This window comes from Anarhichas minor, unplaced genomic scaffold (assembly GCF_050575085.1).
Source record: "Anarhichas minor isolate MPS153535 unplaced genomic scaffold, ASM5057508v1 ptg000024l, whole genome shotgun sequence".
In the NCBI taxonomy this organism is placed as follows: Eukaryota; Metazoa; Chordata; class Actinopteri; order Perciformes; family Anarhichadidae; genus Anarhichas; species Anarhichas minor.
The window spans coordinates 9,971,004-9,984,704 of record NW_027466470.1 but is presented as its reverse complement, the minus strand read 5'-3'; the positions used below and the strand labels follow the sequence as shown (position 1 = coordinate 9,984,704).

Genomic DNA, 13,701 nt, shown 5'->3' with positions numbered 1-13,701 from the left:
CCATTTCACAGGTGAGAAAGAAATAATAAAGCTGCGCTGAATTTTCAGTGAACATCATCATTGCTAAATATTATATTAGAGGCTCATGATGCAACTTTTATTATGATCTTACAGACTATCGTGCTCGCAGTGTGAAGATGTTTTGTGAAGCTCCAAAATGTTTTGAAATCATTTAACTCCGCCCTCTTGGGTTGGCCTTGAGGTGAGCCGCATATAAACAGCTGCTCGCGCAGAAGGTGAGACTACAGTGCTGTGGCAGGTATGACAGCTATACAGGACTTCACTGGATTCACTTCAAAGCATTGCGCTTCTTGACGCACACAAGATCCGGACTTTACGCGGAGAGCATATTGGAAAGGTTTAATACAAAGAGGACAATTCTTCAAAGAACATGAAGTTAGAGGTGTTGTGTGGAAGCCACTATGGCATGAAGCATTTAGAGATGTCTAGTGATGCAGAGGGGAGTGCGCGCTCTCCTCTTTCTGCTGAGGAGGAGCTGGGGTCGGATGGGGACTGCGTGGCTTCCAGCCCTCCACCTGTTACTCCATGCACCAGCACCAAGTCCAAGCCGTACACACGGAGACCCAAACCCCCGTTTTCCTACATCGCTCTCATCGCCATGGCTATCCGGGACTCCACCTCTGGACGTCTGACTTTGGCGGAAATAAACGACTACCTGATGAAAAGGTTTCCGTTCTTCAGAGGCAGCTACACCGGCTGGAGAAACTCGGTTCGGCACAACTTGTCTCTGAATGACTGCTTTCTCAAAGTGCTGCGGGACCCGTCCAGACCTTGGGGAAAGGACAATTACTGGATGCTCAACCCTCACAGCGAGTACACCTTTGCTGACGGAGTGTTCAGGCGCAGAAGAAAACGCATCGATAAAAAGTGCAGCAGGGAGCCAAAGGTGTCCGAGCTCACAGAGGAGCCGCAGAGCATTCAGCGGTCTGCATCCGCCACCAACACGGATTCATGTGTCAAGTTTACTAGTTCATTTGCGATAGACAGCATCCTCAGCAAGCCGTTCAAGAGGGACTCAAACAAAGAACATTTACCACTCCACCCTGCCTTCACCTGGCCGCGCTACACTGACGTAATGATGCCTCATTTAAATACACCTGCCTCATTTCCATACTTCAAGCCAGCCTGCTATGTGGACTCTTATGCTGCGCCTGTGTCAAACGCCTATTTCATTTGATGATTAAAAAAATCATCATTGTTCACTGACGATGGACACAGACGAGAATTGAAAATGTTTTGGACTTTATTGTGGTGGCAAGGTGTTACCCTTATTTGTGTACCTCTTAATTAAAGCATTATAAGATTTGATATTTGATACGCAATTATTTGTTGAAAATGTTCCTGAACTGACCATTAACGTTGTTTGGAAAACGTGTTAAGAAATATGCACTTTGACTGTTTTTGTGTCTCTGTCTTTCAAAAACGAACGAAATAAAAATCTAACGATGGTCTGCGTTTTCTGATGTTGCGAAATTAAAACGTATAGTCATTGGTTCTTGTTGAGACAAATGGACAGACACATGAGACATCTACACCTGTTAAAATAGTTTTGAGGTCATGTGTTCGTGACTCCACCTTGCAACATTCTTAGAGAGCTCTACAAGGATTGGTTGTAAGTGTACTAAGGGCCTGATATATACACTAGCCTCCTCCTATTATGTAAAAGCCTCAAGCTTGCTGGCCTTTCCAGCCTATTATGTTGTACATATACAATATTTTGTATTAAAAGGTGAGAGATTTCTCCTGAATTGCTTAGGAAGAACAGCCAGTAACGGTGCATAAAAATAATAATAATAATAATAAACAAACTACAACAATAATGATGATGATAATATAATACAATGAAATGAAATAAAGTAATCGTAATATGTTATTATCTTATTATTAGTAGCCTAGTCGTTTTTTGTATGATTTCCGATGCAAAAAGAAATTGCCTCACAAGTGTTTCTTTTTCAGTGTTCATGAAGTTCGCTGCATGCCGAAAAGGGGCATCCAATATTTATGTTTTCTGTCTGGCGCTGCAAATAGCTGTCGCCTCAGTCACCACACATGCGCAGGAAAGGCTTTGTACAAATGATGCATCCTGAGCGACCTCAACTGGAATCCACAATAGGAAGAAATGTCTTCCAAGTAGGCCTCTTCTTCTGAGGCTAGAAAGTAAATGTCCTTTTAGACTATAGCTGTGCATCCTGGACCCAGCGGGGCAGCAGGTTTGATGCTGATATTCTGGGTAGATTGTGTTGTGCTGGTGTGTGAATTTATAAAACGACCTTATTATACTGCTGACTTGCTCTGTAATGACGCCTACATTTGCACAACTCTAAGTCTCAAAAAGACATTTCTAAACGTGGCACAATATATATGAATATGAAATGATCTGAATTGTTCCTTACAGCTTTAGAGTTTCTGATCAATTCATTTCTCCAGGGATGTAAAACAGGCTCAAGGAGGTAAACCGACACGTGTGCGCTGTGTGTGGTACGTTGGCACGCTCTGATGGAAAAAGCATGCTTCCTCTGATGTCAGAGTCTAATCTTGAACAGATCCCAAACAAATGAACACTGCAGGACTATTTCTCTCATATACCTATACAAAATAAAACCACCATCAGCCATCGTACTTGTTAAAAGGTACACGAGGACAAAATAAATCATTTGTCCAAATAGTTTCGCTTATACATCAGGGTTTGTCAGATTATCGTGCCGAATATGTGCCTGACAAATACATTCAGAGGTGTTTTGGAAAGTGAGTCGTGGGAGGAGATTTGTCTTACTCCACTGCGCCGCGTCCGGCTCCTAGTCTGGATCCTGGCCAGATGGGGAGGGAGTAGTTCCTGGCGATTTCTTGGAGGGATTTGGGGGGATAGAGGGGCAGAGAGAGATTTAAGAATTGATAGGTGGTCGGGTTGTGTTTGGCCGGTTGGATATGCGCAAGGAAAGTCGAGGAGATATATTTCCCCTCTCTTGTGGGATTATTGCCAGCCATGGACAGAGAGAGAAAGGAGGAACAGCGGCTGGTGTTTCTTGATTGTCACGGTTATAAACGCGCAGAGCATCGCCAAGGGACACTGACCTTTTAATCATTTGCCTTTTTTTTTTTGAAATATAAGAAACGTTAGTTGCTCAACTGTTTTCGAGTCCCAACAGGGAAGAGATTCAAAAAAGAGGCGCAACCATGACGACCGAGACCCCCAAGCAACATTTGGATCCATCTAATCCTCGCTCCAGCCCAGCGGCCGCTGCTCCGAATGCAGCTCTGCTGAGCGCACAGCCAGTGATGGAGAGCGCGCACAATGCATCACCCAAATGGAAAAAGGGAAACTCCGGCTTGAGGCGTCCTGAAAAGCCTCCTTACTCATATATCGCCCTCATCGTCATGGCAATTCAAAGTTCGCCGACAAAAAGGCTAACTTTGAGTGAAATCTATCAGTTCCTGCAGGCCCACTTTCCTTTCTTCAGGGGATCATACCAGGGATGGAAAAACTCCGTCAGACACAACCTGTCCCTGAATGAGTGTTTTATAAAGCTGCCTAAGGGTCTCGGCAGACCTGGCAAAGGGCACTACTGGACCATCGACCCGAGTAGTGAGTTCATGTTCGAGGAGGGCTCGTTTCGTCGCAGACCTCGGGGGTTCCGTAGGAAATGCCAAGCTATGAAGCCGATGTACAGGATGATGAATGGTATCGGGTTTGGTGCTTCCATGCTGCCGCAAAACTTTGATTTCCAACCACCATCAGGCTCACTAGCGTGCCATAACAGCTACAACATAGACCTGATGGGCAACACAGTGCCAGCTGGCTTCGAGGGCCTCGGAGGAGGACATCACGTCTCACATATGTCATCAGGCTCCGGGTCATCGCACATGGCCGCCTGTCAGGTGGCCTCTAATGCGGACTATTGCCCAGACAGCAGCAGCAGCCCCCTGCAGTCCTCCCCAGCGATGGTAGGCACTTTGGACTGTCAGTCTCCTTATGCAAATGCAGCCTCACACTGGAGTTCACCTGGTGTATCTTCATACATCAAACAGCAGTCGCTGGCAACAAGCAGTCCCACTTCTTCTGCTCTGCATACGGGGATGTCATCGTACTCTCTGGATCAGGGCTATCTGCACCACAATGCACGAGATTCCTCAGAGATCTCAGGTATGGCGCTGCAACCATTTCTGATTCCTGGTACATGCGCACCACGACGAGCCGTAAGCAATTGCATCAAAGTTCATGGTTACCTTAAACTACAGTGATGAGTTATTAACTAAACTTTGCGTAAAAGTCTCGAGACTTTCAGCTATCTCATAAATTGAACAGTATAATTAATAACAAATCTATAGAGCTTTGATTTTCAAAATGCATTTTTTATTAAATGAAGTTGCATTGGATAAAGTGATCGATAACATATAGCGATTCCGTTTGTGACCCAGGCGAACCGTTATGGAAATGCAGGAAGTAAAGCTAGAAAAATACCCCGACGAGCTTTAACTAATTAATTCATCAGATTGTAACGTTGCACAATTTAGACCTTTGCTTTTTCAGTTTCAATGTACACAATTTACTCTGCCCATGTAGCCTATTCGATTGAAATGTTTCACTACTCCATTGCATTCTCACTCAGGCTTTCTTTAAAGGCCTCTGTGATAGCGAAGGTCGTTCAAGTCGTTTACTTTTTTCATGTTGTTCATTGTTATTTGATGCACATAACAACAAACAGTGGAACCACTTTCCATTACAAATGTTAGTGTGTAACTGATATAAGATGAGCCTTTATTGATCTTCAGATGGGAAAGTCAGGTGATGGCTTTTTAAGGTTGTTAATCCATTTTATTTAATCCATCCATCAAAAGCTACTCATAGGCTACTGTAAGCACTAATGTTAGGATGCCATGTTGTGAAAAATCTATCTGGCTGTTAAAGATCTTCCACAACATTATACGTGCTTTATATTTTTATTTAATGTGGAAAGTCAGCCCTCTGAAAAAGGGCTGCACAGTATCTGTGCAAAACATTATTTTCAACCACTATTAATCAGCATTTGAAACAGAATATGACTTGATTACTGAAAACAAACAACACATCTATACCCGCAGACTACATTTTTATTAGAAATAAGAAATTCACAATCGTCTAATAATGAAACATTTGCATTATTGACAAATAAGGATAAACATCAGCCACAATATTTTTTGCTACCTGTCAACCAAAAAAATTGCTTTTATAATTCTCTTATAAATGATCTATGAAGCCTTAGTAAATTATTTGTAATCATAAATAAAGCCATTATAGAACCTAAAAGCGGCACCCTAATAGAAAGTGGTAGCCCACCAACACATTTCAGCAGGGCACATAATACAAACTCAGAGCCGTTTGAAAAACAATAATCCAGATTATACAATTTCGGAAAAGGGAAATGCTTTGACCTCATGTGTGCTGTGTTTTGTTTTTCAGTGGGACTGTCTCGATACTCCAGCCACTCCGCTCCTGTGTGTGACAGGAAGGACTTCGTTTTGAACCTAAATGGAATCTCTTCCCTCCACCCCAGCACCGGCGGATCGTACTATCACCAGCTCCATCACCACCACCAAAGCGTCTATCAGGACGTAAAGCCATGTGTCATGTGACATGACAACAAAGACAGAACTGCCTAGAACCTTTCTGCTAAATGTAACCCCCGGGTGCAATTATTTTAACAGAATATTTTGGTGACTTTTGTTGAAAATGGCAATTTTATGCCAGTAAAGTTTGACTTTTTTAAAACAGTTTAATAGCTTAATGGTTATGATGAGAGGACTTGTTTTGCCACTCTCGTAACTAGCTTTACACATATGAAGAAACAATATCAACAGTTTTACTGAAAAAAAAAAATACGTATACCTACCTGAATTATTCTTTATTCATGCACTTAATTTTGTGTTCCTGAAGTTGCTGAGATTGTTGCTGATTTTTTTGCAGCAGGCCATTAAAGAGATTTATTTTTTAAGGATAATTTGGAGGTGTTTTTAGCAATAAAAGTTTTTTTTATACACAGCGTTTTTCTTTTTCTCGGCACTGCAGTTCTTTCCTTGTATATTAGTATTGTTATTATTATATAACCAACTTATAAATAAAGGGTGCAGTTGTGAGCGATTTCTATTGACCCTCAGGGTTGGGTTTGATTTAGTTATTTGATTACCTTAATGGCTATTTTATTTTATTTTGCTTTCAGAAAAATCAACAGGTCCTCTTCAGAGGCACTGTCACCCCATTGAGCACCATCACGTGGTTATCATCAGTTTATTATATGAACCAGGATAAGGTGTAGTTTTTATTAACACTTGTACCTTTTTGTAATGAAAAGACGAGATTGAAATTATTGATGAGAAAGTAATCATTCTTTGATTCAGTTCACACGCGGAGAATAATTGAAATGTATTGTACGTCTCAAGAAGCCTGCCTATGTTGTCATTATGTAATTATTGTTATTAGATGAATTACTAAAGAGAAAGGAAGAAGGCAAAAGGCACATTTTATACACAACTCTGACCTGGATACTGAGCTTAAACACCATCCTTCATGTTGCGTCCTGTTGGTTTCCACGTGACTCTACCGCCACCTCGTGGTGATAGAAAGTTGAAGCGCTCAAATTATATTTCAATCATACGTTATGGCAAAATGCGTTTGCATATCTTCATGCTGCTAACGAAATGAAAGCGTCATGCAGAATAGTCAGTCGACAGGTTTCAGTTTGACTTGATGAATCCAGTTCTGACTGGATTGCCAAATCTTTCCAGCTTAATCTGATCAAGGAAGTCGACATTTCATCGTCAAAGAATGTTTGCACACAAATATGCTTTCAGTATAAAGAAAATGGTTGTTAGACTAACACACACACACACACACACACATGCAAATCCATTACACACTATTTGTTCAGAATATATCACAGTCTTTTCATTTGATCATGCTGTAGGCAGCATGGCAGACGTCAAACATCAGATGCAAAGCTGTGTTTTGAACCCCAAATCTGGTCATTTCATAAGTCTAATATTGAGTCCCGGTCTGAGAGACATTGGTATATAACCATAGAGATAATGTAATTTATGTTGAACAATGCTGCACAGATTAGAATGACAAGCGTCACTTCCCATAACCAGCTTTTAAGAGCGAATGCACCGTTGTTGTTATATTAAAAGAATAAGAGCTGATTCATGTCTCTGCTGTCCATGGTGCTGAAGAGAATTAGTGATACATTTTAGCTCCATGGTATATGTATTGAAATACATACACCAAAATAGTAAATCAAAATTGATAAATTGTTACACTGACTGCATCACTTTTACGATCAACTTTCAGAGCTTTTAGCTTGCTGCATTTGTTTGTAATGCTTTGGAAGTTAGTTTAAGTGAGCGAATATCTCAGATGTTTCATGAATTAAGCACTGAATGCAGTGTCCGTCATTAAATTAACATTTGCGTGATAGACTTCTGTCGGGAACTGGAAGAAGTAGAACATGTGGCTTTTATGGTGAGACGACACTTCATTGAGTTGTATTACTTGATACAATGTATCACATAGTGGCTGCATTCTATGATATATGTAATGTTCCAAACAATTGCAACACCTCTTCAGTGAGTTGTTCATTGGGGAAAATGGTTACTGTCCCTTCAATGTCTGTAAGGATATTCAACCACAATTCTTGAATTTGTTTTACATTTAATGTGATATTTTGCAATTAATCTGAGTCATGTTTCAAAAGAAAAATAAAGACTGCACACATGTTCACAAACCCAAATCAGTTATGGATTGTAACGTTTCTGTTTTTGATGTTTCTATCTTAAAAACGTAAAGTTAAAATGACAAAATATCTAGCTTGTATTGTTTGACCCAACCCCCTCTGTACTAATGGCTGGTTATGCTTTGTACTTTCTCCGTCCTGCTAGGATTTTTACCCCATGATCTTCATGTTCATGAGAGATATTCTTCTACCAAATTATTTTCAACATATGTACAACCATGCAGAAAAAAAGGATCAGGCTGAATCTGTAGAAAATGTATCCAAAAGGCAGAAAAAAAAAGACAACATGTCAAAATCATTTTAACTTTGAAACTGCATCATGCAGACGGAAGTAATTCAATGCATAGTCATAATATCGAAAGATACAACTCATCTTTATAACCATTATCATCCAAACTCCACATGCAGAGACATTTGCAGCTCGAATATCTCTGTCAGTGCCTTTAGACTTTAGACTTTAGAAGATGTGATAGTTGTGGGTTTTGCTCTTATTTTGTATTGAAAAATTATATTTTTATTTTGTGTTAGCATTCAACCAAGAAACAAATAGCAATGTTCTTGTGTGACCAATGAAGCCTTCTGCTTCCAACTACTGGACTGATACCACATGTTTAGTGCTAAAGAGTTAGTGTCCGTCACACAAAGCATCCCATTAAGAAAGCACTGCTCTCAATGTATGTCCCATTCTTCATGTCAATAATGCCCTTGCTGAAAAAAAAAGAAAAACTGCATGGACAAGGGGGAAAAAAACATTAGAAAAACCAAATGAGATTGATATGATATTTGAAATATAAGCCAAAATTGCCGGAGGATGATGGGGAGAGAAGTTTGCAACTGTAAATGAGTTGAGGGATGTGCACTACATGACCTGTGTGGTGCAATAACCCACTTCATTTAAGATGTTTCTGTAAAGAGTGATAAAGGGATCCTGGCGGGGCCGTGTCAGACCTGCTGTTTAGTTGTTTTCACTGCTGCATGGAGAGTAATATTTGTCTTTCCATTTAGAATATGTTATTCTATATGTTGAAAAAGTGTTACATTACAGTAAGATAAAGCGCATATACAAAGTCTTCTACAAAATCTGCACACCATGACCCGAGAAGAAATATGTGCCCATGTAGTAAACTATAGGAATACTAAAATGGCCTGTGGGTAAAAACTCTATAAGCATTTCAACTTACTGACAGCAGGTTATAATGCACACTGTGAGCATTATGTTTGAGGTGTGTATCTACCTCATAGTGTTCTGAGTAGCACGTCTTACTATTCAAGGTCATAGTTTTCTCTTAACTCCCTTCTTAATTAATGACCCATTGTGTCCTGTCAAGTCATGAGGCCCTTAAACTGAATCCAGACTGCAGTATACACATACACCACGAGGTGGCAGCAGCGTCTTATTAATGTTCTAATACTCTCTACTGCTAGAGGCTCCATATGGTAACGCCACACACACACACACACACACACACACACACACACACACACACACACACACACACACACACACACACACACACACACACACACACACAAGGTAATAGCTGACTAGTGAAATTAATCTCAGCAGTATTTAAGAATGCACATATTTCATGTTCTAGGCCAACATCAATGAAAACAGATGGCTCTGGTTTAATGATATTCTTCAACTGAATTGGAGCACAGTTGACAGTTATATGTTTTTTTTTTCTTTTTAATTTCTCTCCAGAAATGTGGGTTTGACAATTGTCTTGTAAAATGGTTGGTGGCCATAAAACAAGGGACTTCATCAAGGTTTGAAATAAATAACTCCAATTAAGTTACACAAATCAGCGCAGGCCAATGTATGGATAGCAACGAACGATTTCTAACTTCCCCTTTGTGAACACTAGAGGGAGCCAACATCACAGTTATGAAGTAACTTTAGTAGTAATAACAGCGCTCTCTCTGGACTCAATCACGTTAATTGTTTTTATGTCAACACCCGTCTGATTTAGTATAGAAAACGGCATCATTTTTATTTGTGCTTCTCTATAGACTTCCTTTTAATAACATAATTATATTGTAGTATTTGTCTCGTTATTTGTTATGATCTTGTCGTTTGTTTTAGGAAGAGAACAACTTTACAATGGGCGAAGATTAAGAGGAACAAATGCACCAAAACAAAACAAAAACATAAAATGGCGTTAGACAGAACACATGATATTAAAACAAGTTTCTTAGTCACTTTAAAATCAAAGCATGTATAGTGAAAAGAATGGTGTTATATTGTAGTTCGGCTACAAAATTCCATCAAATGTTTTGCCTGTTTTGTTTATTATTTTTGACATCCATCGTGTTTTTCGCTGCTTCACTCGTGGATACCTTAAATAAAAAAGCGTTCAGGAGGACTGGGTGGGCAGGCCGTGGTATTAAGTAAAAAGCCCGTCGTGAATTGTGTAAACAGCTCGGGGCGGTGGAAAAAGTTCATGCCCGGGTCCATGTAAGGAGAAACCGGCGGAGCAGCAGGCCACTGCACGGACATTTAATTAAGACGACCTGCAGAGGATTACGTCGATACGTCGACTGTAACTTTGCCTCACAATGGCCATTAACAATTTCATGCACAGTCGCCTTTACAGCAGGCGATACAGAGGCCTCGTGGGTCGGCTTGTGTCGATCTTTGATCACAATCGTCTTTTATTTCACACTTCAGCTTTATTATTAATTACGCAGCATTCCGTAAAACACCTAATAAATCTCCAGGGAATTTTGAAAGTGAATGGAGTTACATGTGTGTGAAGAATGAAGAGGTATTTTGTTTATTTGCTGACAGAGACAATACATTCTCAGTAGGCCTGCGACATCCCCAACACATATTCAAACATTTTGATGAAAAGCCCCACGTGCGAGGTGTCATGCTCTTCCCATTTGGTTCGCTGGTCTTTTTGTCTTGAATAAACTCTCACACCTCGAGCCCAAACCGTCCTTTAGTTCCCGTTGTAATGAGATCTCACTCAAGCGCCCATTGCCAACGATGCGAGGCTCTGACCTGCTTTGATCTCCCAGTGATCTGCTGCTGGTGTTGAGTCTTTTAACTAATTCAATGCATTTTTTTAAAAATACGTTAAAACTGGACGTAAACGACGCCATTTGGTTTATTGGTGTCACTATATTTTCTATTAAAAAAGGAAATAAGTAATGTCACATGGGAGGACCGCCACCATCAGAGGACATGATCTGCATGCCTTTCATGTTGTGTTTTTTTTTTTTTGTGAGGAGAAATATAAATGTATGTGATGCTATAACATTTAGATTCATGAGATCTTACATTTCTAATTTGAAAGACAACTCATCTGTTTTCTTAATACCGCGAGAGGTCTGATAGAGGACGTCTTTCTGTCACAAAGTGTGAGGGAATATGCACTCCATGATCTGACCGTGTACATCAGTATACGTCTGAAAGTCTTGGCTGCGTTCAGATGGGCTGGGGAGTTACCGACACCTCCTCTCCTTCTAAAAGCCCCGAGTGTGACCAGGAGCTTCCTCGCTCTCCTTGCAACGGCCTCACTTGCCATTGGACGACTCGCGCAGTCTTCTGGGAGGAGCTCCACTGGCAGGAAAGAAACTGCGCAAAAAGTCCTGTGTGGTGACGGATGTGCAAAGTTCAGAACTTTTTCAATTTGAGTTTCGTAGAGACACGGGGATGGGGACGGCTTAAACGCGGCTGAGATCCAGCACGTTGCATTGAAGACTTTCCTCTCCTTTTTTCCCCCTTTTTCAAGTGAGCAGCGCGGGACTGTGATTTGAGCGCTTCAGCATTCAGAGGAGGGAGAAGTGGAGCTTTTCCGTCTGTGTATTTTTGGAGCTTTATTTTCGCCGGATCAAAGTGAAGACATGCAGGCTCGCTACTCCGTCTCCAGTCCCAACTCCCTGGGCGTCGTGCCGTACATCAGCAGCGACCCGAGCTACTACCGGGCCGCTGCCGGCGGGGGATACACGGGGATGCCAGCGCCTATGAACATGTACTCTCATGCGGCCCACGACCAATACCCTGCCAGCATGGCCCGGGCGTATGGACCGTACACCCCCCAGCCTCAGCCCAAGGATATGGTCAAACCCCCCTATAGCTACATCGCGCTCATCACCATGGCTATTCAAAACTCGCCTGACAAGAAGGTGACCCTGAATGGGATTTACCAGTTTATCATGGAGAGGTTTCCATTTTACAGAGACAACAAGCAGGGCTGGCAGAACAGCATCAGGCACAATCTGTCGCTGAACGAGTGCTTCGTCAAGGTGCCCCGTGATGACAAAAAGCCCGGCAAGGGCAGCTACTGGACCCTGGACCCGGACTCGTACAACATGTTTGAAAACGGGAGCTTCTTGAGACGGAGGCGACGGTTCAAAAAGAAGGACGTCATGAAAGATAAAGAAGATCGGCTGCAGAAGGACGTGCCGCCGAGGCAGCAAGGCCGCGAGCAGGAGCAGCCGGTGCAGGGCTCCAACCCTGTGAGGATCCAGGATATTAAGACTGAGAACGGGACTGTCACGCCGCCGCAGTCCGACTCGCCCTCTTTGAGCACCGTGCCCAAAATCGAGAGTCCGGACAGCAGCAGCATGTCCAGCGGGAGCCCTCACAGCATCCCCTCCAATAGGTCCATCGGCATGGACAGCTCCGACCACCACCAGCACCACGGCCAGGCCTCGACGCAGGGCTTCAGCGTAGACAACATCATGACCTCCCTCCGGGGGTCTCCACAAGGTGCCACTGAGCTCGCCCCCAGCCTTACCGCGTCCACCAGGACGGGTATAGCACAGTCTTTGTCCTTAAACTATTCTCCGAATCAGACATCCGTCTATAGTTCACCGTGTAACCAAAACTCCATGTCCACTACCTCCAACGCAACCTATCATTGTAACATGCAGGCCATGAGTTTGTACGCGGGGGACAGATCTAGCCACTTGGCGCCGAGCACCACCGTGGACGAAACGTTGCCAGATTACTCGGTCACTACCACCTCATCTTCCATGGCCCACGCTAATCTGAACTCAGTGCAGGAGGGCCACCACCCCCACCAAGGGAGGCTGACCTCATGGTACCTCAATCAGGCCGGAGACCTGGGCCACTTGGGCGCAGCGTACCCAGCGCAGCAGCAGAACTTTCATTCAGTCCGAGAGATGTTTGAATCCCAAAGAATTGGCTTGAATAATTCACCGGTGAATGGGAATAACAGCTGTCAGATGTCGTTCCCACCGAGCCAACCCATCTATCGCACTTCGGGAGCTTTCGTATATGACTGCAGCAAGTTCTGACCCCCCCAAAAATAGGCTCGAATTTTTCCTCACGGTGTGTGAACTCTTCTAATAAAATCCAACGTGCCCCCCCCCCCCCCCCCCCTCTCACCTGCCCACACCATATGGACTAATGTGAGACAGAAAACAAACAGAAAAACAGAAAAGACTCTATCTTGGTTTTTCTAAAGAACAGTGTTACTGCAAATAACACGTAAGTCTCTCTTTGCTTTTGTGGCTTTCTGTGATATGTTAAGGATATGTCAGTTTTCATGGACGTGTAAATTGCATATAGTAATTTATTTCTAAAAATGTAGCCGGATATTATGGACCAAACACCAAAGAAGTGTTTCTAAATTGAATTGCCTTAATTGTCCAAACCATTGTTCCAATATAAAACGTAAGAAAAAGGAACGTGTATATCGCCGTACTATTTTAAAGATTCTTCATTTGTTGGAAAGTATTCTGAAGGATTTGTTTGTTTGTTTAATAAATTTTCATTTCATGTGAGTTAAAGTTACGCCTCGTTTCTTACAGACTTACAGGATATTTTACATTAAGTCTGGCTCGTGTTAGTCATTAATCTTAACTGACGCTCTGAGATTTAGCTCTTTTTTTATGCCGTGCGTTCGTCATAACACGTTTGGACTGTAATCTGCTGCTCTTA

At 42.2% G+C, this 13,701-nt stretch overlaps 3 protein-coding genes across 3 annotated transcripts; all 3 read left to right on the top strand.

The window, feature by feature from the left end:
- Positions 1 to 391: 391 nt before the first annotated feature.
- LOC142956010 (forkhead box protein Q1-like) lies at positions 392 to 1,198 on the top strand. Its single transcript, XM_076097292.1, has one exon. It carries the CDS (start codon positions 392 to 394, stop codon positions 1,196 to 1,198), a length of 807 nt encoding a protein of 268 aa, XP_075953407.1.
- A 1,705-nt stretch (positions 1,199 to 2,903) lies between these two features.
- Positions 2,904 to 5,631, top strand: LOC142956730 (forkhead box protein F2-like). The gene is made up of 2 exons (XM_076098462.1): positions 2,904 to 4,162; positions 5,459 to 5,631. Exons 1-2 carry the CDS (start codon positions 3,196 to 3,198, stop codon positions 5,629 to 5,631), a joined length of 1,140 nt encoding a protein of 379 aa, XP_075954577.1. The 5' UTR covers positions 2,904 to 3,195.
- Positions 5,632 to 10,729: 5,098 nt separating this feature from the next.
- On the top strand, positions 10,730 to 13,055 carry LOC142956743 (forkhead box C1-A). The gene has a single exon (XM_076098478.1). It carries the CDS (start codon positions 11,637 to 11,639, stop codon positions 13,053 to 13,055), a length of 1,419 nt encoding a protein of 472 aa, XP_075954593.1. The 5' UTR covers positions 10,730 to 11,636.
- The last annotated feature ends 646 nt before the right edge of the window (positions 13,056 to 13,701 follow it).